At 43.2% G+C, this 26,620-nt stretch overlaps 1 protein-coding gene across 1 annotated transcript in view; it reads left to right on the plus strand.

The window, feature by feature from the left end:
* Nucleotides 1-1,551: 1,551 nt before the first annotated feature.
* The window catches only part of XKR8 (XK related 8), a 92,396-nt gene continuing 67,327 nt past the window's right edge, over nucleotides 1,552-26,620 (plus strand). The window contains exon 1 of the mRNA XM_086957491.1: nucleotides 1,552-3,230. Within this exon, the coding sequence (XP_086813617.1) occupies nucleotides 2,869-3,230 (362 nt within the window). The 5' untranslated portion in view covers nucleotides 1,552-2,868. The remainder of the gene's footprint in view (nucleotides 3,231-26,620) is intronic.

Below are 26,620 nucleotides of genomic sequence, written 5' to 3' on the forward strand. Positions count from 1 at the left end.
GCTCACGCATTTCAGTGCGGTGATCCGCATCACCGCACTGAAATGCATTGTCACGCATTTTGCCATCTGTCAGAGCGTGCCACCAACGGCGCCTGGCCACGGGCTCTCTGGTGCTCCGAGAGACTTGCTGCTTGCTCTGGAGGAAATAGGCAGAACGGCGGGGGAATCATCAGAGTCAGTGGTGTGTAATACAAGACTCGAGTCTCTGATGGCCGGGCCACGCAAACTACTGCAGCACCTCACCTTGTAGCTGAGGCACGGTGAATGCGACTATGGCTACAGTAATTATTTCAAACTGTCCGCCCATCTCCGACGTTCGATGATCGTTCATTTTGGTGATGTAGCCGCTAGTTCTGTGCCGCACATATTACTGCCGTGAGTTTCAAAGATACGACGTATCTTTAGCTATTTTATCTAAGGGTCCACTGGTGCATTGTGCTAATACAGAGGCCATGTTGGAGCGGAAATTATGATATTGAATCTTCCATTGTCAGCTTTGAAAACTGCGGTTCGAAGATGCTTTTACAATGGCGTGCTTTGGAGCGACTTTAGAAAGACTTGAGAGTTAACTAATTGTGCTTTTAATAGAACAGACAGTAGAACACCTGAAAAGTAAGCCCGTCTACCCCAGACAGGAATGGGTGCAGACATTGAAAGTCAGTGAGTCAGCTGAGCTCAGCTGGCCAGCGGGACCGGAGTGGCTGCGCCGGGAAGGAGGGGGGGGGGGGGGGGGGGAGGGGGAGCGGTGCGGCCCAGGTCGACCCGCGAGTGGCCAGCACTGAGCAGGCTGGATGAAGCAGAAGACACAGGCAGAGTGCATATCGTGGCTGGGCAGCAGTGCAGTGAATGACCAGTCGGGTCGTCACTATCAGTCTCTGCACTCTTCTAAGTAAGTGATTTAAAGTCCACGCTTGAGTCAGTATGTATAGCACATGCATCATGCTTGTAAAATTACAGGTACTACACAGCAAGAGATAAAAGTAAGTGTGGCAACTAAATGTGGAAACGAAAGACACCCCGTCTTTCATGAGGTAGCACTGACTGACTGATGCAGGTGTAAGGTTTAGGTAGCAAAATCTATTTTAGCAATTATGAGCAAGGCTGTCAAGATGGTACAAAAATCTCACCCTAAAAACAGCACGTTCTACAGACTTCGCAACCGGAAGCAAGTGATGTATTAACCACATGACTGCTAAGGCAATTCCCCTCCTGTGCTGAAAACTGATTTTCCCCATTATTCATGACGAGCTCAGCTCGTCATGCACACGACCAGTTTACTGCATGACGAGCTGAGCTCGTCATGAGCAGCGAAGGGGTTAAAGACTAGAGTAAGATGTCTAAGCAACATCACTTTCCATTCTCGCCCAGCCTTCTTAAAGAATTTCCATCATGCCCAACCTTCTACTTAGTCCTACTGTCAATACGGTACTTCTGCACAGTGATCAAAATCAGTTACCATTGATAAGAGAGGAATTGATTAGCTAGGGTAGGGCACATGACTCACCTGTAACGTTTAACTATGTTGTTTTTCCTCCTTTTTCTTTTCAGATACGCACTTCTTCTGTGCATTCTGGTTGCCTCTTCCTTTATCCCTCAATTTCTTCTCCCTTTATACTGCCCCCACCCCCTTTTTAAACTAATTTAGGCTTTTTCCCTTCCGTGTTATAATGTCCTCTTCTCTCACACCTGATTTTTTCTCTCATACTCTTGCTCTGTTGCTCTCATTGCCTACTTTAAGGGTAAATGAGGTCATGAGTCAAAAAGCCTTGGTAGAACTGGTGATGCCGGTTACAATAGTGACAGGGAAAGGTTTCCTTGGGAACTGTGTTCTGGTGGGCTTGGGTTTGCAGTGATAGGCACGGAGCTGGTGTCAGATGTTGAATATTGGATATTTAGGTGTAGATAGGTTGTGAAAGACTTTGAATTGGTGACCTAAAGCCTGCGCTAGCGTTCAACTCATGAGGGCTTCATGGTTATGCATTTGTTTACAGTACAGTCCGATTACAGGAGGGAGCAATAGGGTTAGTATGCTTCCATTTCTGGTGCTCTGCAACAGTTGCAAGAAGTTCTTGGAGTTTCTTGTTGCTCAAATGGCTGTAATTTCTGATATTTAGAAGTTTCACTCATCTTCATTGCATGATTTGTGCTCGCGAGAAAGTGTCACTCATAGTCGTTGAAATGTCACTCAAAATTTCACTCAAATTTTTAAAATGTCACAAATGGCATTCTAAAACCTTGGCAGCTATGGTTCTGCTTGGCCTACCCTATATGTTAGTACGGAAGTGAAACGGGAGGTTCTTCTAATTGAAAATGAAAGGAATTGGGAAAACGAGTCGCCCACACGCGCTAAAGGACGTACGGCAGTCCCAGGCACCGCCCCTCCTCCCTCCCAAATTGCCCACAATCTAGGAGAAAAGGGTGCCTCGGGAATCCCTCGCCTACTTCGGCAGGGGCTGTAACCTTCTTTTTTTGTAAATCCACTGTCCTTCACAATAGACATGCGGGCGATTCTCTTCTTGTCGATTCAAATACGGACCAAGTTGTTCTGAAGAGTACACGCTTATACTGAAGAAGCGGTGCTTCTCTATAATCCGATAATAACTTCGCGGGCGCTTCCTCGCGACCTGAGGAGGAGCCATGGAGGTTGGCGTCGCTTGCCCACACCCCCCTCGTCCGGGCCTAGCCCGCCCTCGCCGTGCTCACTCTAGGAGAGCTGAAGCCAAGGTGCCTTGTAGCGGACCTCGGTAATATGAGGCCTCCGCACACCCCCGCTCACCCCCTCCAGCGAAAGTGAGAGCGGGCCTGCCGCCCAGAAGCTACGCCATGACCGGGCAGGCCGAGCCGTCCTGAGGCCGCAGCACCCGCGCCATGAGCGCCTCCCTGCCGCCGGAGCGCTTCCAGCTCCGAGACCTGTGCCTGTCGCTGCTCGGCACCGGCTCCTTCCTGTGCGACATGGCCGCCGACCTGTGGGTGGCCGGGAGCTACTTCAGCGAGGGCCGCTACTACTGGGGCGGGCTGGTGCTGGCGCTGTTCGGCCTCTCCTCGGTCTCCGTGCAACTCTTCAGCTGGGGCTGGTACCGGGCGGATGAGCGACAGGAGGCCGCGGAGGCGCCAGTCCGGGAAGACGAGGAGTCGGAGCTGTGCTTGTCGGACTTCACCTCCTACAGGTTGCTGTCCTCCCCGCGCTGCCGGACCTTCCTGCACGTCTGTCAGCTGGGCTTCCTCCTCAGGTAGAGAGCCGCGCTGCGTGGGGCGGGGCATATGGCGTGGTGCTCTCGAGGTATCTGTGGGCCCCTGTCTGTCAACTAACGTGACCGAGCCCCCTGTGTTTAGGTGACAGCCGGGGTATTCTTGTTCATTAATGCCCTCAGTTCCTCGGGTGACAGTGGGTCCGATAAAGTTATGGCACTTTGGTACTATCGCTCAGGGAAACACTTTTATTATCCAGGTAATTGGCTGGGTACGGCAGGGGTGAGTATATAGCGCCTTACCACGCTGAATGTGTCCAAACACACTCTACGCGGGGAGCATGCTACTGTGTGGAATCCCCGTATTAGTTATTCAGGCAAGAATAACAGTTACAATTAAATTAAATCGTGAAGTTTTATTCAGAGTGATGCGTCTTGCAGTAATTCTGCCAGTTCTATGTGTTGATGTTAATCACACATGGCGTGGCGTTTCCTAGTTACATAGAGGTATTGTCTTACTTAACGGATATGAGAGCACTGAAAGGCTTCCCAAGAACCCAATCTATCTATCATTGTAGACCAATGACCATGATGTTTACTCTTTACTCTTGAAGACAGATGTCATTCTTTCCCACTTTCACGTGGATATAAAGTTACTCGCAGTTTTGAAAATACCAGCCAGTTATCAACTCATTTATAATAGAATACAATTTGGACTATAGATGTTTTGAAATAAGTCACATTTTCAGTCCCCAATTGCCGTGTCAAATTCCATGCTAGTTTAGTTTATATAATACATTGTAGAAAAAAACCTGCTAGGAGCACAGTTTGAAAGAACAAAACAATACCCAAAACAAATATAACAACAAATACAATAGTATTTACAAATAGAGGCTCTTGAAAACGTACTTTTAAAAAACCCAGCTACATACAATTATATTGCACGAACTGTACATTTTTTTAATTTAAAAAATCTGATGTAAAACCCAATTCAAATTTGCAATAAGTATTATTTATTTTTACTCCCCTCCCTCCTCCAAGTTTTTGGGGAAGTTAGTTCTAAAACTTTACCCTTCCTATCTTTAGAGACCTACTTCAGAATGTATCCTCTTGATACTTTGGGGGAGGCATTTTGCAGTCACGGCGTGATCAAAGAAAGCTGGTGCATTGATTGTGGGGAAAAAAGAATAAACATGTGTTTTTGTCCCCTTTTGTTCAAAGCATTCCTGACAAGTTATAAGGACCCATATGCATGATTTTTCTGGTCCATTGCCATCCAATGTAGCTTGTACCTTTTTCTCTATACAGCGTTGTTTTAGTTTACCGCATAGATGACATGAACTAATCTATTTTGTACTACAAGCTTTTTTTTAATCTTTTTTTTTTTTTGGCCCTATTCTGTAAAATAATGATGTGGTCTCTCTAATAGTATAATGATACTTTAGAAGAGTTTATTCTCTCTAAGCTCAACATAATGAAGTAGAAGAATGACTACTTCACTGTACAAAAAAAGGACGTGAGCTGCCTGTCACTTTGATTGGTTTGACGTATTTGTATGTTCTTAGTTACAACCCCTTCTAACTACTTTTGATGCACTTACTGCATTTTGTTATTTTGGTAATTACTATTGCACACACTCACAAGAGCCATATGTATAAGGTAGATGGTACGAAGACCTTTGCTGTGCACACCACTGTGCTGGTCATTTAATCACCTAGAATGTATCCCTAAATTAGACATTACAACAGGTACAGACTTTAAAAATAAACATGAATGGGGGCATTGGTGTAGCCACCATCCCCCAATAAAAATAAAATAGAGTAAGCAGGGTTAAGCTCCCACTGACCCCGACCTTCCTAATGATTCAGAAAAAAAAACTCACACTGCAAAAGCGAGGCGGGTCGCAGAGCATGGACAAAAAAAAACAGCCACATTACGACCCACCCCCACATTTGATCCAATCAAGGGTGCCAAGCCACTTTTCTCCAAAACCATAGAGATTACAGGAGAAGAGGAACAAGAAAAAAAGCAGACAGAATAAAGGGAAACACGTATGTTGAATTCACTGCGGGACAGACAATGGCACAAAGCATGCACCAGTGAATGTCTCATCGTGAAATGTCCTAGAAGCAGGGTATTTTTACCGAAGGACTTTGTTTAGGTGTCAGTGTTAATGTAGACCTCCCTTGATAAAATTTAATACAGCTTGTGCTGTAAAGTATTTGAGAGTACGGGTCATGTGCTGAAGCTAAACGAAGAGGTGTATTGGTTCCTGAAGGTCTTTTGTGTTGGGCTTTTTTTACATTCACAGCGGTTATTGGAGTCCCACAGCATCGGACCTAGGCTGTATTTTCGGAAAAAGCTTGTAAGTGCACAGAATTTCTTGTCCCGATTGCCGCTAATAGGAGATCAGAGGCGGACAAACTTTGTGACAGAAGTATTTTGCGAATCAGAATTTATGCCTCATAAATGGAAGTGCAAGAAATTAAAGGAATGAGATGAATATTGGCATTATATGAAATAGCCACAGTTCCCCACCATCCTGATAGCACTATTTAAATGGACATAATGTGATAATGCTGATCAGTATGCTCTCCCCACACAGGGCTAGATTAGGTATTAAATCCTGTTTCTTGTAACTTTGATAAAAAAACATATAAAGACATGCAAGAGCAGCATCATAGCCTGTGAATGGGGTTGATTAATAGTGCACATTTAGAATTATGATTTTTAGTGAAGTGGGGAAGAGCCACTAATATAAAGAATTTGTAGGCCTTGTCTGGTGTGCTGGTGTATTCAAATACACATGTGCTGACGATACAAGGTTACTTTTCCAGGAAGCAGAAGGTGCCTTTTAACAGATCAGTTGTTCTGTAGTAAATGCTATCTAGGGGTTGTATCTTAGGAGTTATCTGTTGCTGAAAACAATAAAAAGGAGTTGGTAGATTGACAGGACCATGTGAACCGAATAAATTAGTGTCAACCTAGTGCATAAAGCCCTTCTCAAATACCTTAGCATGGCCTTGTGGATGTATTACTGTTTTTGACAAGTGATAGGAAATGTGGAGGTTGTTTGCTAAAACTTGTGGTCTTTCTTATTCCAGAGATCCCATCACCTCTGAAATCTCTTGATAAAAGGTGGACAGTTGTCCAGTCCCACATGTGGTAGCAGTGATTGTGAAGTGAGGGGGACTACACAACTGCTTATTCCAGGTGCAGGGAATGACAGGCTGTGGAGGTGGTGCATGGACTTGTGCTACCAAGCTGCTGTTGTCAAAGTGGGTGGGGGAGGAGACTACTGCATTTGTATGCCTAAGATTTAGGGACGTGGGACGGATCCTAACCGCTTTCCATTTCCTCTTTGTAACCAGTAAGCGTTGATGTGGACACATGACACAGAAAAAAGAAGAGAGAGCCTCCCTAATAAATACACAGGAAAAGAAAATTGCCTACCTAAAAATGGTGTTGTGAAGGGTACATAACCGATGTAATGTAACCAGAAAACCAAAATTCCCCAAAAAGTGAAACTGCTAATTATCAAAGCAACCTAAGCAGTCCTAACTAATTCAAATACAAATTTAAATCTTAAGTGAGGTTCACTTTTGGGTGAAAGTACTACATGCTAGCTAGGAGCATAACTCAAAAAAGGTCTGGCAATTATTAACATGATGAAGAGAAGTTCCCACATTATGAACAATTCAAAGATTGCTGAAACAACATGGGTAGCCTTTCTTAATCCCATTTCTGCCGGCTTCCAGGAAATAAGAAATCAAACCCACCACCAGACATATAGAATGCCATCTTCAGAGTTCAAGATGAGAACAACTTGGGTTTGAGTAACCATACTGTTCTGGATAGTGCTCTTCATGCAGCAGGGTCAAATTTGAAAGAAGATTCATAATCATATTTACTGCCTGAAATGATCGGGGACATAGCAAAAGGGACTCATGATGTTGCACCAGGGCCGAATAGCATTCCTCAAGCTATTTATAAGACCAATCCACCATTCTGGGCTGCCAAACTGTCCCCAGTTTTTAACCACATACTGCAGAGTGAGATGTTGACAAATTCCTAGAGAGGCTTTATCATCAGCCCCATCTACGAAGGGGACGATAGGTCAATACCTAGGAATTACAGGCTCATAATGCTTCTCTACAATGAAGCCCAATATTTTGCCACTTTGCTTCTGCAAGACCCAATAATGTGGGCAATTGACAAGGAAATAATTCATATAAATCGAACATGCTTTACCAACTTTTATCAACATTCTAGCTCTCTCCCTTACCATCGACCAACAGGTGAAGAAGCAACTATCCTTACATCTTTACTTTGTAGAATGCAAAGCTGCTTTTGACTGTGTCCAACAAAGCAAGTTATGTCCAAAATTGGTTCAATTGGAAATACTATTTTTCCTCTTTAGAGCCATCCAATTATTATAGTCCAACACATGGTCAGAATAAGGAAAATCAACACCCACATAGTTCTGTAGCAGGGATTCTTTCTAGCGCGTCAATTATTCAGTCTTTTTTGAGCCTTCGTGACCCCAACATGGAGGCTGTCAATTCTCTTCCCAGTTCCGCCGCCAAGGTTGGTGGCCAGCACTATCTAACATGTTATAGGCAGATGATATTATACGGGCAAGCCAAACCAAAGTGGTTCTGCAAAGGCTTATTTACGCTCTAGCACTGTACTAAATCAATGGAATGGAAGTAAACCTACAAAAAAACAAGGTTATGGTGATTTATAATAAAATTAGGAGAAATAAAAAATGGTTTCTCCAAGCTAAACTAATTGAGAAAATGGATGAGTACAAGTATTTTGAGGTGATCATCGATTTTAAAAGTTTGTTTTTGCCCTAAAAGCTGCAGCTTAGAGCGAAAGGATGTGCACTCGCAGCACCATTTCAAACTATGTAAAACACTTAGGGTTATTTCCCTGACACAAATGATGAAAAATGTATCTGCAAAATTGCTCCCAATGTTAACTTATGGAATTGAAGCGATGTGCGGGCCGGACTGAACATTGCCTGACAATATAGTCTCCAAAACATATAGGCTCATTTTCGCATTGCGGAGAATCTCGTTGTCAATGCAGATACGTTTGAAGTTTGGTATACTCAAAAAAAACATAGCCAGACAGGAGGCCTTCATAACATGCTGCAACAATTAAAGAGCATCAACACAAAAATCGCTTAACAAACTGCTATGGTCTGAAATGACAAAAAGGCGAGGAACATTCAACTGCAAGGATGTACTTGAAAACCTCTCTGGAATCAATCTAGATAAAGTCTCTTTGGGACATGCGAGTTGTCTATACAATCATTACAAGTTTACTGAGTGGTGTGATGAAAAAACTCACTAAACCAGGATAAAGAGGCACTGACAAAATGAACAAACACAAGGATGCTGCTGAATAGTTGTATCATTTTAAAAAGACCAGCCATACGTTGGAATAGAATATTCATCCTTTCTAAAAGAAAAAATACTGAATTTTCGATTTAGTCATCTTCTTTCACTTAACCATACTATACCATGGTTTAGGAATAGTGAAATCATGAATGGGAGATTATGTGGGTTGGCAAAGCAAGAATTAATCCAACTTGTGCGTATAGGTCCAGTCCTTATGAAGGACTGGAGGGAGCTACTTCTCCACACCTTTATTCAGTGTAACATTCGCTCATGTAGGCGTACAATAATAGTATGTTTTGATCTGTCAGATACCATCCTTAACTATCAATTCACAAAGTTCTTGTTAAGGACTTAGAACGGGATAACGAATATAACATGAAAATCAAGGTAGGCAATCCTAGCAAGCCCTAAACTGTTGGTCGTCATTTCCCCTCAATTCACTTACTAAGTTTCAGACAAGGTCTGAGAACAGGATCCAGCTCTTTCTTCCGCTTTTTTTTTTAGAACATCAACTTCAGGAATGAGTAAATTTACCATAATAAAATCCTCTACTAACTTTATTCTACTACATAGACTTGGATTTTAGGACATCATAAACTTATGCTTTTTATCGTTTTGATTTGTGTTTGACCAAGTATAGCACTTGATACTTATAATTTTGGCATCTTGATGTGTATATGCAATGATTTCAATGCATTTTGGTTAATAAAACTTGATTTCTCAATAAGTGATGACAACTGCCTTTTGCCAAAAATGTTGGACTCGGGCCATGGTCCTCATTCTCAGTTACTTCAATTATAGAGGTAACTGAGAATGAGGTATTCAATCTCAGTAATAGTTGTATTGCTATCAGTTTTTTTCTGGAGTTTTATACAGCACAAACTTGACCCGAAGGTATCGGAGGACTTTACACGTGCACTAGTTGGGTTACATGAGGACATATTCATTTTTGTTAGGCACGGGGAGATTAAGTGATTTGCCCAGAATCACAGGATGTAGTGAGCCCTTGCAGAGACTCGAAACCGGTTCCCCAGATTTGAGGTCGACTGCCCTAGCCGTTGGGCCACATCCTCTACAGAAGAAGCAATTTGCCCAAAGCCCTCTGAAATCTATGTATGGTCAAGGGCTGTCCAAGGAAACCTATGAGCCATGAACACCCTTGCACTGAAACCATGAAAAACCAGATGACAGGGGAAAATGGTAAATTACAACGAACTGTGTCAGCAGTCTGTCTAATCTGCCTCAAATAGCCACGCTTGGGTCTCTGAAACATCTCAAAGTAACTTTTCTTTACTTTTGTTCAACTTTCATAGTCGTGGTTCCCACCTTTGGAATGCCCTGCCTCTCTATTTCCTAAAGCGACCCTTTGGAATAGTTCTATTATTGCTGCTTACTCTTCCAATCTTTTCCAGTTTTACTGTCTTTGCTCTGAACAGCTTCCATTTTCAGTATCCAACTATCCATGGAAATTTAATTGCTCGCAAAGTGCTTTAAATTTTTTGCTCAGTGCCAAAGGCAAAGTAGCCAACTAGTATTATAATAAAAATCTTGGAAAACTGAAGCCGTCGATATGAACCTAAATAGAAGTTGGAATGGGGTATATTGGAGTAAAATAAATAGTTAGGTCCCACATAAAGTTGAGATTATGTGGAACCTCCAGAGGATAATTAAATAACTATAGGCATTTTATAACAAGCAGTGGCAAAGCCAGTAGGCGTGGTGTTTGTTTGGCATGGCGATTGAGTGAGTGCAAGCCATAAATACATCAAAACTATTGGCTACAACCCAGGCAAAGGCATCTGACAAATAGATGCTACAGAAAAAATGAGTCACTTTATTTGCTTTATCATGTATTTTTCAGATGCTTTTGTCCATGCTTGCTTCCAGGTGTTACTGGTCTGCTCACCAACGGAGTTCAGATGTAAAATAGTTCTTCATGCATTCAAATGTAGGCTTAAAGATATACCAAAAGAGCCAATAAAAAAACTGTGGAACTAAAATACTGAGCTGGGCTGATTCAAGATGTAATGTAGAATGTTTCAAGTCAATATCTAAAGATTATAGATCAAAAGAAGCCAATGGTTAACCCATATCCATTATAGTAAGTACAGAATACAGTATGTTCATCATAAATAGCACAAGCATCATAAATGTCAAAACTAAAAAGGTGGAATGTTGGTTTGGCATAAACTAATGATTTAAACCCTATAAATAATGTAAGGATTCAACCTATGTACAGTGCTCTGATACCCTTGGGTCATGTGCACTCTTTTTAAAGCACTCTAAATAAAATAAAATAAATAAGGATGCCGACCCTACTAAAAAAGCGGTGTAGTACATGGTCTGTTCTCTTCAGTATCATCAAATTTGTAGTTCGTCAGAACCACAAAATACTGATGTGAAACATTCTAGTTGTAGCATTTAAATCGCTCTGCAAAAAGCACATATGTTCAGTATTGGGCTATATGAATCGCTTCAGGTTTTGTGCCTGTGCAAAGAAGAGTATTTTGATGGTATGCTCAGTCGTACCTGGCAGATCTCTGAATTGGGTCTCCCTTGGTTGTCTTAATAGAAGCTTCTGGCTGGAGTTACTTGCGGTTTCCAGAGTCAATAGTACCATAAATCTACCCTTTCTCGAATTACTTGCTTAAAAGTTTTGTTAACAGTTTGAGAAGTCCTTGAAGAGGCAATCGTTTTACAAAGGAGAACATATTGTAAAATAATATTGAAAGATTTGTGAATGCTTAGTTCCTACTGCTCTGTGAAATCAGATAGCATTTGACATAGTGTGTAGTGTCCTTCCATCCCTGTTTTGTAGCATATGATACACAACACTAGTTTAGCCTGAAATCACAATATTATATTAGGAGCAATCAAGAAAGTATTACAGGCTAAATATATTACAGGGCGGTTATATTTGGTGACCTATAAATGCTCACACTTGGGTATGTCTAGCTTTGCAACAAATTATATTCCATCTCCTTGATGTACCTCAGTAGCTCCTATTCTCTGATTAATCCAAAAATCCGGAGCTTCGCCAGCATCTATTGTTAATTATATAACACAGGTCTACAGTCTTGAGTCACTGCTCTTTGTAATTGTAGGGTGGCAGTCTGAGAGAAGGACGTTTCCTAACTGATGGCGTCTGTTGAGTTTCTGACTCCATGACTTTGTTACATGACCGACCTGTTCAGTAGCATGGTGTTAAAATGGATCAGTTGCACAATGACAGTTTGCAGTTGCGCTAGACAGGCACTTAAATAGGACAATTGTTGTACAACTAACCAGCAAATTATTCCCTTTGGAATAGGATTTTGTTTTTACGTCTTGGTAAAACTCACATCATACTGTTTATCGATCTGTATCAGAAGAATTAGTCTAATTTAACATAAAGAAGACGGACTGAATCATATGACAAGCTTGAGAGGGTGACCAATAAGAACAGATCACACGTGACTAGAAAGTGCTTAGTCAGCTTAAACATGACTATATTAATCACATTAACCTGGCTTGGAAGAGACGTTCTCACCAAGGCTAGACCTTGCGCAAGCCTGCTATAGTGATAGTTACGTGGGGGGTGGGGTGAAGGGTTGCAATTCTTGTCTCTTATACCATGCCTTTCTGAGGACGTCCTGAAATATTTTTTTAACATGTTAGGTTTCGCATCGGTTTGTTCCTTAATTAATACTGTCATCTAGACCTGCCACACCCACGGTGTCTGACCTGAGATGTCAGCGTGAGCCTTCAAGATGCACTGCAGGGAGGGGAGTGGGTGCTCTCCTCAACACTCGCATGACATATTTGAGCTAGCTGTAGCAATATACGCATGTCACAAAACACGTTTTCAAAGTTTTTGACTTTAAAACCGTAAGATGTTGAGCCAGGTCCAGTGACCCTGGTCTGCGTTTAATATGTCCTGTCATTTTTCAAAATGGCCAAACATCTGCCTTCACTTCTGCCTTTCTTTTACTTTAATTTTTTTCCAGTTCTACTTCGAACTAAACAGAAGAGCTGCAGCTCAGTTTACAGTGATTGCACAGGTTCATATTGTACCATATCGCTTAGATGAGGTCTATGATGCTGGTTCAGTCCTCACAATTATTATATGCCGTGGTAAGGAGCTCATATAAATCTAGCAATGAAAATCACAAAATGCCCTAGGAGTCCTAACATAACCACCTCAGCAGCAAGAAAGTACTATGTTCATCAAAGGAAGGTATACCATAACGGCCTCAATATGCATCACCACATAAATATCAGCTGGATATATATATATATATATATATATATATATATATATATATATATATATATATATATTTATATTTATATTTGAAATTGGAAATCTGAAGTTGGAGAGTCCGTGGAGTGTGTTGGTAAAAATGTTTACGTGACTGCCCCTGTCACGGCAACGACACCCGCCCGCAAGTTGTTCGGCAAATTTGGGGCGTTTGGTGAAGAATATATATATATATATATATATATATATATATATATATATATATATATACACAACAGCAACGCCTCTTCCAATCTCCCACGATCGGCGAAGCAAGAAGGGAGAGACGGACCACAGGATCTGGCTTCGGGTTAAATTTTATTGTGCAGGTGAGGCAACAACAGCACGACGCGTTTCGGGCTCGTGGGCCCTTGGTCACATGATATATATCTTCGATTCCTTCCGCCTCCTCCCCTTCCAGCAAGAAAGTCACAGCACCGCAGCAGATAAGTTTAATTTAATTTTATTTTACAACATCATGTGCAAAAAGTGCAAATTACAGGACGGCCTACGCGTTTCGGCTACACCAAGCCTTCAACTGGACCATAGAGTCCTTAGGCGTCTAGAGTGGTTTTAAAGTGTTCACGTGCAAGTAGCCTTTTCTATGTCTTAAAAAACACTAGACAGATAACCTCTCTCTCACATAATGGACCGATTTCGCCACCATTTTTTCATTGTTATTTTCTGTTTTCATTTTCGTTTTCATTTTGCATGAAAAGTAAAGTACTGGCACCATTTCATTTCCGTTTTTCATGTAAAGTACATTAAGTAAAAAACGATGAAGTGAAAAAATTGTTCCAGAATTTCTATACATGAAAATACAAAAACATGCGATCATCCCATTAAAGTCAATCTTTTTAGAAAATGCATATTTCATTGGAGGGTAGTTTTTCATGTATTCACCCCAAGTCCTCAGATAGTCCTATCACTTAAAGTACATAAAGAATCACTAAAAACGTATTAAAAAATACTCCAAAATTTTACTTAGACTATCAGGTTTTTCTAGAGTACTACAGGCTATTTACAAATCCCACCACTTTATGTTTTTTTATTTTTTTGTTGTTTTGGTTATTATTCAGATTGATGTATACACATCCATTTTGTGTTTTAAGTATTCACTTTCCAGAATTCATAGAGTTATGTCAAATGTTCCCTCTAATTCTCAACCCCCATGTGTGACATCCAGATAGTGATCTGATGTCTAAAATTCTAAAGTTGTCCATATTATCGGGACTAATGCGCAAATACAAGTTATCTTTTTTACACACAAGGGCTCGGAGTTCGAGGGTCTTAAAATATAAAGATATATGAAAAACCTGAAAAGAACCTTTTCTACTGATAATAGTTCAAAATTATACATTTCTATTTTCTAAGTTTGTGTGCAAGTGTTAACTATACAGGAAAAGGATCAGTCCATATTTACACCCTATTTACAACTAGTTATACATCGCAACAAGAAGTTTTCTAAATATTTACAAATGTTATAAGTTTGTGAACTTGTGCTGATATTTACAAATGTACATACAGTTCTGCGTCCAGATTGTGTTCATGTGGGTGCTCTGTTCCATTGCCATGATCATTCTTGATTCCATTTTGCGCAACTTCAATGTTCGGTCGCCACATCTCTCCGTGGGTTTTATGATTTTAATACCAGAGTATCGTAGCTTATTACAATCGCCCTGATGATATTCATTGAAGTGCTTGGCCATTGGGTAATTTGGGCCAATGTTCTTGATCGCACGAAGATGTTGTAAGATTCTCAATTTCAATTTATTGATCATGCTCCCTATATAAGGCTTTCCACACGGGCATATCAATCTGTAGATTACATATTGGGATTCACAAGTTATGTGGTCTATGATTTTTTCAGATCTCCCATTCAGCAATATGTATTCAGAGATGTTCACACCATGGTCACAAGCTTTACATTTCCTGCACTTCCAGAATCCAGGAGTGTTTAACCAAGATATTGCTTTAGGTTGTTTTATCTCAAGATGGCTCTGAGTTAAAATATCTCGTAAGGAAGCTGTTTTCTTGTAGGTGATACAAGGATGGGATGTTATATTTTCTTTTAAGGTGTCGTCTAATAAAAGAACTTTCCAATTCCTGCTTATTATTCTTTTCAGATCCTGGCTTTGGTTATTATAATCCATGATTAGGCGTGTTGTATCATCTGTCTTTTCTTTTTCAGCAGGTATCAATAGATCATTCCGTTGTTTCAAATTCATTCTCGATTTTGCTGTTAATACATCCAAGGTTTCCAGAAAGCGATTACTCATCAAATCTATTTCCAATTCCAAGTCATCCATTTCCGAACAGTTCCTTTTCGCTCTGAGCATTTGACCATAAGGTATACTCCATTTGAGCTTTATCGGATGTCCACTATTTGCTTGAAGGATACTGTTGCAGGATGTCGGCTTTCGATGTATTTTAGTGCACAACTTGTTGTTCTTAATGAAAAGTTCGACATCCCAAACAATTATATTGATGTTACTTATATTTGATGTGAAATGGAGATTATATTTATTATCTTCCAAAGACGTGATGAAAATCTGTAGGCTTTCTGGACTTCCGTCCCAAATCACAAACAAATCGTCGATGAATCGACACCATGTTATTATACTTGAATCCTGTCTTTTTTCTTCCTCTACAATTTCCGTCTCCCACAGTGCCATCAGAAGGTTGGCATACGTGGGGGCAAAAGATGTCCCCATTGCCGTACAATGCTTTTGTAAGTACAGGCTGCCCAAGAACAGGAAAACGTTGTGTTTCAGACAGTATGTCAACATGTCTATTAACATAGCAGAATGTTCCAAGTAGCTGATAGACCTTCCCTCCAGGAATTTCATCACAGCTCCTATGCCATCTTCATGGCGTATAGACGTATAGAGTGACGACACGTCTATAGTTGTCATCTGATATCCGGGTTTCCATTCAATTTGGCTGATTTTATTTTAAAAATCCATTGTATCCCTTAGGTAAGACGGTAGTTTGGTCACATAATTCATCAAAAAGATGTCGATGAATCTTGAAGTGTTCTCTAATAGTGACCCAATAGAGCTCACTATTGGTCTGCCTGGCGGATTTTTGGTGGATTTATTAATTTTTGGCAAAAAATATATAGTGGCTGTAATTGGGTTATCCGTTTTGAGATAAGAGTATTCATCGAAGACAATTAGGCCCTTTTCTTTCTAGCTTAAGAGGAGGGAATGGTATTCTTTTGTCCACTCCTCGGTTGGATTGTTCTTTAATGGCTCATAGTGATCTTCGTTCCCCAGTTGTCGTTTTGCCTCACTGATGTAGTCCGTGACATTTAGGACTACAATGTTGCCTCCCTTATCCGAAGATTTTATTATTATTGTCGGGTCATTTTTTAATTCTGTGATTGCCCGATATTCATCAGGTGAGAGGTTCATTGTCTTTTTTTTGGGACCTTTGTTTTTCTTCGTGGTTGATCTTCCCGGTATTTTCATAATTTGTTCCACCATCATTTCGTGGAATAAATCGATTTTATTTCCTGGTGGTAACTGCGGACAAAATCTTGACTGTTTCTTTAAACCACTTCCACCTCCTTTATTTGTTGTCAATCCTACGGTCCTACAAAATTCAATATCCGCCGTGAGGGGGTCTGGGTAATTCTCCATATCTGATTATTCATCAACTTCAAGTGACATCAATATTCTGTGTGTCTGTAAATCTTTCCGGGTAATTATGGAAGGATCTGTATCTTCCGGTTTGCGAATGTTCAATTGAGGTTTTTTCTCTAAAAAGTATTTCTTGAGCTTGATTTTCCTGCAAAATTTATAGAGATCAATGCCTGCATTGGGGATGTCAATGTCTTTATTTGGACAGTAAGAGAGTCCTCGATTTAGAAGTTTTAACTGACTTGTAGTTAATTGTCTGTCAGATATATTCACGACCAGATTACCATTTGGATTACTCCCACTTTTTTTTACAAGATTTTTCTATTTTCCTTTTCATTTCTTTGATCTTGCTCCTTCTTCTACTTCTCCTACTTGTGGTTTTGGCTGTGATTTTGTTTGACCTCTCCCCCACGTGTTGTTTCTGCCTCCCCCTCGTTGTCGCGTTATCATTTGTGCCAATTGGATTTCCCCGCGAAAATCCAGTGGGGTTGTTGTGGCATCCTCATCCGCAGAGCTCACTTTTGAGCTATCTATTGCATCTATATTTATTGATGTTCCTGCGCATTTGTCCATTACAACCCTACTTCTTAATGTATCATACTTGCGGGCAAAAGTATAAATTCGACCATTGGCATAATCCATTCTATCCCTTGTAAATTTACTTGCTTTTCGCTTCTCTACCTCCGCCTCATGTTTGTTAATTTTCTTTTCCATGGCGTCAATCAGTTCATTTTCTTCTGTTACAGGGATTTTTGCCAGTTCCTGCTCCAATGCTTGAATGATGCTTGTGATTTTATCTAGTTTTCTCTCCGCATTTATAATTAGTGTTCTCAATAATATAAATGAGCACTCATTGGTGTCTTGTTGCCATAATTTTATCAGGTCTGGATCAAGGTCATTTAATGTGGGCATAATGAGTATGCGCAGTCCTCTTGGAACTCTCTTAAACTCAATATATTTTTCTAAAGTTGTTTTCTCCCACCATTTATTGATATCCAGTATCCGATTCTGCTGCAATTCTCTTGTGATGTTTAATATTGTTCTTTTCTCCTTATCTTTCCCTCCAGCTGTTCCTCCCGTGTTGGTATGTGTGGAGGGAAGGGTTTCGTCATCATTAAGTAGATCGCATGCCCTTTGTTGGCGATTCCTAGATTTATCCGCCATCTGTGTGAGAGAGGTTACTGAATTTTCTTAATTATTTGCTATTTTGCTCTGGTGTTGTAATTTTCTTTTATAGGATTGTCCCAACGATTCCCAGAAAGAGACAATTTCCTCTTTAACTGCTTCTCCTCTTATTTTTGCATATTCGAGGATTACAATATATCGTTCTATCTTATTTATCAAATTCCCATTCAACTTGTTGATGCCCAGTCGAAATATTCAAATGTTTAGATAGTTTCTGCCTTAGGTTTTTGAGATTTTCGGGCGTGTGGTGTCAACCAAGTGTGATAGACTATTAGCGTTACTCCGCGCCAGCGTTTCATAAAATTCAGTCTTTTACCACATCCAGGCTCTCGCTATGCGGTTGAATCACCACTTTCGACTTCACTTGTCAAACGGTTCATGTATGCAGGTTCTGTTCGTGTCGCGTCCCCGTTCCTCCCGCGCTGCCTCCGCAGCGTCACGGATTCACACAGACGCCTCCCCCACAGCGTCCCGCTCACTCACTGCTGGTGTCTCCCCGTTGGATCTCTGTGCACTCCTCTTCTTCCGTGTTGATTCCGAGTGGGTTACCCAGGCTCTCGATAGAGGCGTCGGTCACCTTTATTTATTTATATATATATATACGTACAACTCAATCCAAATCTCCGCACCCCCTCTCCCGGAGGCAACACGAGGATCAGAAACGAGGAGATGACCACAATGTGCAGGTGAGCAGTAGTATCTTTATTCAGCATGACGTTTCGGCCTGCCCAGAGGCCTTGATCACATGACGCCATGGTGGGAGCAGTCTACTTTTAAAGTGAAAGAAATAAAATGCATACATTGGCTGACACAAATCTGAGAACAAACAACAATGAAAAAGGACTGTACAAGCAGGAAATTACTTGCAATTAAAGGGTGTGGTGCTGATTTGGAATATAGTACACCAATTTAATCAACCAATCAAACTTGTAAAGCGCGCTACTCACTGCTAGGGTCTCAATGCGCTCGGAGGGGGGGGGGGGATGCTACTGTTCGAACAGCCAGGTCTTGAGTTGATTCCTGAAGGAGAGATGGTCCTGGGTCAGCCGTAGGTGTGTGGGGAGGGACTTCCATGTCTTGGCCGCCAGGTAGGAGAAGGATCTTCCTCCGATGGTGGATTTGCAAATTCGTGGGACGGTGGCGAGGGCGAGGCCGTCGGATCGGAGCTGACGGGTGGGTGTGTCGAAAGAGACGCAGCTGTTGAGGTATTTGGGGCCCATGTCGTGGAGTGCCTTGTGTGCGTGGGTGAGGAGTCTGAACATGATCCTCTTGCTGACGGGGAGCCAGTGCAGGTCTTTCAGATGGGCGGAGATGTGGCTGTGGCGGGGGATGTCCAGGATGAGTCGTGCCGAAGCGTTCTGGATGCGCTGGAGTCTTTTCTGGAGTTTGGCTGTGGTTCCAGAGTAGAGGGTGTTCCCGTAGTCCAGCCGGCTGGTGATTAGGGCCTGGGTGACTGTTTTCCTAGTTTCGGTGGGAATCCACTGGAAGATCTTTCGGAGCATGCGCAGGGTGTTGAAACAGGAAGACGAGACGGTGTTGACTTGCTTGGTCATAGTGAGGGCGGAGTCCAGGATGAAGCCCAGGTAGCGTGCATGGTCCGTTGGAGGCGGTGCCCAGGGCAGGGGGCCACCAGAAATCGTCCCAGGCCGAGGGGGATGGTCCCAGGATGAGTACTTCCGTCTTGTCAGAATTCAGTTTCAGACGGCTGAGCTTCATCCATTCTGCGACGTCTTTCATTCCTTCCTGGAGGCTGGCTCTGGCGGTGGCGGGGTTGTTGGTGAGGGGGAGGATCAGCTGGGTGTTGTCCGCATAGGAGATGATGTTAAGGTTGTGTTGGCGTGCGATGGCTGCGAGGGGGGTCATGTAGACGTTGAAGAGGGTGGGGCTGAGCGAGGATCCTTGCGGGGCGCCGCAGATGACTTCGGTGGCCGCGGATCAGAACGGGGGGAGGCGGACTCTCTGGGTTCTTCCAGCGAGGAACGAGATGATCCACTCCAAGGCCGTTCCTTGGATTCCGGTGTTTCTGAGGAGCAGTATCAGGGTGCGGTGGCATACGGTGTCGAAGGCTGCTGAGAGGTCCAGGAGGATGAGGGCAGTTGTTTCCCCGTTGTCGAGCAGGGACCTGATGTCGTCGGTAGCTGCGATGAGGGCGGTCTCGGTGCTGTGGTTTGCTCGGAAACCGGACTGCGAGGGGTCGAGGGATCCGTTTGTCTCGAGGAAGGCGGAGAGTTGTTGGTTGACGGTCTTCTCGATGACTTTGGCAGGAAAAGGGAGGAGCGAGATGGGGCGGAAGTTCTTGAGGTCCGTGGGGTCGGCAGTGGGTTTCTTCAGGAGGGTGCGGAGTTCGGCATGTTTCCAGCTCTCCGGGAAGGTAGCGGATGCGAAGGAGCTGTTAATGAATTCCCGGAGTTGGGGTGTGATGATGGAGTCGGCTTTGTTTAAGATGTGGTGTGGGCATGGGTCGGTAGGGGAGCCGGAGTGGATGGTGTTCATCGTGCGGGTGGTGTCTTCGGTGCTGACTGAGGTCCAGGTGCGGAGGGTGGTGGTGGGGGGGTGCTGGTTCGGTGGTTGCGTTTGCGGTGGTCTGTGCACCGAAGCTGTTGTGTATGTTAGCGATCTTGCGGTGAAAGAACGAGGCGAGTGAGTCGCAGAGGTCTTGCCAGGGTCTGATGTCGTTGTTGCAGGCGCTGGAGTTGGAGAGCTCTTTCACGATGCTGAAGAGTTCCTTGCTGTTGTGGGTGTTGTTGTCCAGTCGTTCTTTGAATGTTGTCCTTTTGGTGGTGCGGATCAGCTGGTGGTGTTTGCGGGTTGCGTTCTTGAGGGCCGACATGTTTTCTGTTGTCTGGTCGCGGCGCCGGGCTTTCTTGAGGGTCAGGCAGGTTTTCTTGGAGTCTTTGAGGTCGTTGGTGAACCACGAGGCTTTCCTGCTGCCGGATTTGCGGGGAGTGTTCTTCAGTGGTGCGAGGTCATCGGCGCAGTCGGTGAGCCACTGTGTGAGGTTGCGGGCTGCTTCGTTGGGGTCCGTCGTGTTGGTGGGCGGGTTCTGGCTGAGGTAGGTGGTGAGCTATTTGTCACCAATACACGCCATAAATTGCATGATTCAGTTCATTAATGAAGGCGAAAGGGTACTGTGCAAATAACGCTAAACAGTAAAATTGCTGACGCTGTGTGTATGTATATATATATATATATATATATATATATATATATATATATATATATATATATATATATATATACACACACTACTTTGTGTCCAAACCATCAACTTGTCATTTTCAGTAAATACACTGTTCGTCCTTGTCTGGCTTTCCACCTAAAATAATTAGTAAATTTCCACAGAAATGCCCACTTATTATTTTTGTAACATGGCAATTTTTACTGTTAAGACATCTTTTTGATTTTTAGTAAATACATTTTGCCCCCATACACATTATTTTACAAAATACAATGCTGTTAAAATTATTTGCTTGTACATTGCAATAAATTTACTACTTTAGTACCCACAAACCAGCTAGTTATTTTCATGAAATACCCCTATTTTGTCACAGTATTCTGGCTTTTTATTTTTAGTTGGGTCACACTCATTCTGCCGCATTCACAAATATTATAAATTTGCAGTTGGTCGTAAAGACAGTAGCAACTCTGTAGACTCAATTTGTAATGCAGAAAGATGTTGCAGAATCTTAACAGTAGGTGCCACGCAGAGCTTCCATGCACTTTCGCTGCTCCGCTATTTTGAATAATGCCCTCATCAACAACCTTCCACAGTGGAATTCGAAGCAGAACGTTATAAATGGTCCTTGGCGATTTGCGTTAGGAATACACAAAATTGCATTCTGACAAAATTAAGAAGGAAAAGGCACACACTTTTCACTACTGAAACCTATGCAGAAACAAACTAAAATATAAAAGTAATCCCGCAATTGCTGACTATTACTGAACCCTACCTGTTGGTAACCGTAGGGTAAGAGAGAGTATAGTCAAAGGTATGCCGAATTTCAGTATCGACGATAAAATGCATAAGGTTTAGGTTTTCGAAGGAGGTGTTACTATAACCTCAGCCATGAGCTGCATGGAACATGACATGCAGCACTTCCAATGCATGTAATTACTGTTAGACCGTCCTTAAAAACACTTAAATATGACTTGTTTTCTTTCTAAATTACGGTTGGACATATTCGCTAATATATATTTCGAATGTTAAAATAGGTTTCCTGCCGAATACAACATCTGCAAGGAATTCACAAAAAGATTCCTGGCAAGTTTAAAACTGCTTCACTACTGTGGATTTCCCTTCAAGAATGTGGGGAAATCCCAGGCAAGGGGTGGGAAGCTGGTGTTAAAAGATAGGGATAGCTTGTTCGTTTGTGACTGTGGTCTACAAACTGTACTTTTCCCATCGTGGATGTTTTGATATTTGTTGAGTGTAGTGGAATATGTTTTCTCTGCAGTTAAAAAGAAACGGGAAACACGAAAAAGAAACGCGTATTTGCGATATTAGCTCCATTCCTCCTACGCGGAAATCATAACTATGTACATTCCCATACATGGGGAATGAGAACCTGCAGGAGATGTCACATGACATTCCCAATAGTACGCCTAGAAACCTGTCCCGGCTCAACCTTCAACCATACTATGCGAATGTTAGCAGAATAACGGACAAACCCCTCAACTACCTCCTTCAAAGAAGATCTAAAAATGCTTCTGATGAATAGATTCCTTCACTAGTAGTCCTGAAGTCGCTTGACTTTTTTCCTGTGGAAACCTCTGGAACTTGGATCTGCCAGGCTGATTGGTATATTGTATTTGTATCACCCCTTGCTTATTCCTTCTTGCCTGTCATTTTCTCTTTTTTCCCTGTTTGTATGACTTGACTGCTATATGTACAGCGCTCTGATACACTGATGGGTCATGTTTGCGCGATATAAAACTTCTGAAATAAATAAACATGTCCCAGTCACTCCTGTACATGTGTTTACTGGTTGAATGTATGGTTAGGTACATCCATTGGCCAGTGCCAGTATGCATTGGATTTGTTTAAGGGGAGCTTCTTAGATTACGCTTATTGAGCCTCTAAGCTACAAAGATAGAATTGTATATCTTCTTTTTGTTTAGAATTTACCTAGAGGGCATGGCCTTGTTTTCTGGACTATATGCATGACAGCTGCATTCTGCCTGACAGGACACCACTGTCCCCATGTAAGATTCCTTTAAACAGGCACATCACATCTTCGAAAGCAGTCTCAAGCTTCATTATGTCTGTTCTTGATACACATTTGAGAAATACATTTATGTTTTGGGTAAACATCTCTTTTCGTACATTTGATCTCACTGGAACAAGAGACAGCGACTAATAATATTGTTTTGGAGCCGGATTTAAAGAGGGACCATCTCACACTTTGAACATTATCTGTGCTTCTTCTACTCACTTTCACAACCCACTTCGTTCAACTGTGGTGCCTGTCTTTTCTTCATAATGTTTGTTTTACTTTATGAATTCCTGGACTCATATTTTCCTGTTGACTACACCTATTTCTCATTTCAGTCTATCTGACCTTGCACAATGTCTGAGGTCAGCTAGTGTACGCCTTAGTGCAGATTCTTTGGGAAGAAATGAGGAAGCTGTGGTTTTCACAATGCTAATTGTTGTTAAGGCGGGGGCGCACACCCTTGTGGGTGTTGGCTCAGAAATATTAGTCACTCTTCAAATATTTGCAATGACCTTTTTAGGCCGCATAATGAGCAGAAATAATAATTGTCCATTGACAGAAAACACAGTTTGGAATGGCATGTAAAACCGCGTTGACAGCAGATACATCAATAAGGGAATTAACAGAGAAGAGATGGTAGCTGGTGTAACAAAATGGAAAGTGCCCTGAAAACGAAACAGGAAGTTAGACAGCTATGGTAAGCTTGGAAAGAGACGATCGAAGATAACGGGGAGAGAAAAGATAAATTGGTAGATGGAAAATAAAGGTCACTTGGAAAGAGTTGAGTGGGAGAGTTATATATCGGGGGAGGAGACAATATTTTGTTTGATCACATAGAGTGACAGTTATGCTTATGTAAATATTTTTACGTTGAACTCCACAGAGGAATTACATAAGTTTAGCCCTCTTTGGGTACACCTCACAGTTACCCACATCAACTGCACCCTTGTAGGGCTCCTGAAGATCATGCAGGGGCAGACCGTTATAGGGATGTGAGTCATAAAAGTGTCAAACTCCATAGTAATCCAGTGAGAAAATGTGTCTCCCCTACAGCAAACCAGTATTGACAATGCAACAGGTCTCACATTTGAGTTTGAGCTATTGACATTGTAAATGATAAGGCCTGTTATTTATGTATTTTGAAAACCTGCAAGCGTATATAGTCCTTGCTCACAAGAAGCGAGGCTGGCATTAAAAGAGGCGCAGTTGCTGCCAGCCTTGCTTCTCGTAAGCAAGGACTATAAGTAGAAAGTACGTGTTTACACATCGCTTGCAGGTTTTCAAAACGCATAAATAAATGGCATTGTCGTTTAGAATGCCAATAGCTCAAACTCTTGCAATTGCGAGACGTATTGCATTGCAAATGATTTTTTAACCATTGGATGGCAGGCACCATGACGCCAAGTCGTGCCTTTCAAAAGCAAGAGGGAAGAGGAGGCAGCTGTAGCCAAAACAGACCTTGGTCTTTGAATGCACAGCAAATGCAGCAAGATAAGAGCAAGATTTGCAGCAGTTTACAACAGAGCTCTGTAAACCACAAGCACTGGTCTTCTGTGCTCCAACTTCAAGAAAGAAATTGTGGGGGGCATGGCTTATCCACGGACCAAGATGGCCTCAGAGTTGCGGAGCTCTAGTCCGAGCCCGAAACATACGTCCAAATCCTGGTCCCTGGGGGACATTTTACTTACCAGGGAGCAGTACGAGATAGGGGGATGTTCCACCCGCACTCTTCCTTCCTGCTGGTCCCAGTTCCGCCGAGGCATGGCTCAAGAGTTTGCCGGGGCCTAGGGCAGCAGCCGCAAGGAGACAAAGCGCCAATCCGATGCAGCTTTCACGGAAGCTAGCCGAGGTCCACACAACCGACTGACTGCCGGACACATCGCTGTGGTATGCAGTGATCAGGCAAATGGAGCGCCAACGCAGACAGTCAGGGTCCGGAACTGCAAGGGAGCCCAGGCAAAGTGGCCAAGCCCGCCGCTACAAGCATCGACTCGGCTCAAGACCACGAGGATGTGAGGAGGACTGCGTCCCTAGTCCAGGGCTGCACCAGAGTATCGACAAGACCGCTGGGTTAAAGGCCGATCCGGAGCGGAGGTGAGGGTCAGTACGGGGAGTCCTTGGTGCACATCAGAGGCTGGGCCCGAACGACAGAGGGACCGCTGGGTGTACAGCGCGGCCCAATCATATGAGGTGAAACAGGGCCTGCACAGTGGGCGGCTTCATGGTATCCTCCTAGCGAAAGGCGGAGCGCGGTCTACCCAGCTGGAACCGGTGCGACATAAGCCGCGCAAGCACATCGCCAAAGGGAAGTGCTCAATTGATAAGAAACAGTGCCCTCGATCGATCACAAGCACTCTGCAGCATATTACGGAGTAGCGGGGCGGAGGCTATACGATCTTTAGACTCCCCCCCCCCCCCCCCGCCCGAACCAAACTACTAGTTCCGGGGTCTTACAGACCAGGCTTGGGTCTCGCGGGGCAGGACCGACTACTTCTGAGCTGGAGAGGACAGTTTGGGGGCACTAGACAAAGACTCATGTAAGGGTAAGAGAAACCAAGGACCCATAACGAACGTAGCTGCCAGGTAGTTGGGGAAGCTTGGAATCCTGACAGCAGACAAAGAGAAGATGGGTAAGCCCCAGGGGTGCGGGCCCCGTCCAACCCAATAAGATAGAGAACTACTCCATCACGAAGCCCGCGGCGGCAGCAGAGAAGGGGGGTGGCAGAAGAACCTTCACTGGCTGCTATAATGGCGGCAATCCGGGACGTAAAGGGCTCCTTAGAACCAAAAATAGACTCCGTGTCAACTGAGGTCACCCTTATCAGGGCGTATCTCTCTAAACTGAGTGGTTTTGACAGCTGAGACTCACATCACCCAGCTCCAATCCATGATGAAACACCTGGAAGACCAAGTGCATACACTCACACAGAAGGCCACGCATATGACCGCATGGCTGGAAGATCAGAAAGGGAGAGCAACAAGAAACAATATTCGGGTGGTGGAAGTCCCGGAAGGGGCAGAGGGGCCCAGCATCGACCTATTCCCAGAAGATCTCATCAATAAGCTACAGCCCCCAAGATAATCTAAGTTCTTCTCCATTGAGAGGGCGCACAGGGCGCCGGTACCTCCTCCTAAACCTGGGGCCCGCTGCTCACGATCATTGCCAGAATATTCAATCACTGTGACAGGGATGCAGTATTACAGGTAACAAGAGCGAAAGGAGACATACATTATGAAAACACCCTGATCAGGTTTATTCCAGATTTTACTGTGTAAGTGCAACAACAAAGGAGACGTTTTGAACCAGTGAAAAAATAACTAAGAGACAGAGACTTAAAGTACATAAAGCTCTTGCTGGCTCGGTTGTGGGTGATAGCCAACAGAAAGACCTGGCATTTCACCTCTCCGGAAGAGGCTTGGGAGTGGTGAGGGCTGGTGCACAGCTGACCGAGACATAGCCATAGATCCTAACGGAGAGGTGGACTGAACAAAGGTGGCAAAGAGACTGGAGCTGGGCGAAATGAACAAGCCAAATCTTCAAGACCTGGTAGTCCGCCCAGAGATGAAGAGACACAAGAATGATAAGTGGGGAGATCAAGGCAGAGGTTAAGATTGGGGGGATCTGACCCCATCCTCTGAGTCAGTTCAGAGCTGCAAGCAGAAACACTGGGACTTTGGGTCTGTCTGACCGGGACATCCAGCC

Source organism: Lissotriton vulgaris, chromosome 2_1 (assembly GCF_964263255.1).
Source record: "Lissotriton vulgaris chromosome 2_1, aLisVul1.2, whole genome shotgun sequence".
NCBI classification, from domain to species: Eukaryota; Metazoa; Chordata; class Amphibia; order Caudata; family Salamandridae; genus Lissotriton; species Lissotriton vulgaris.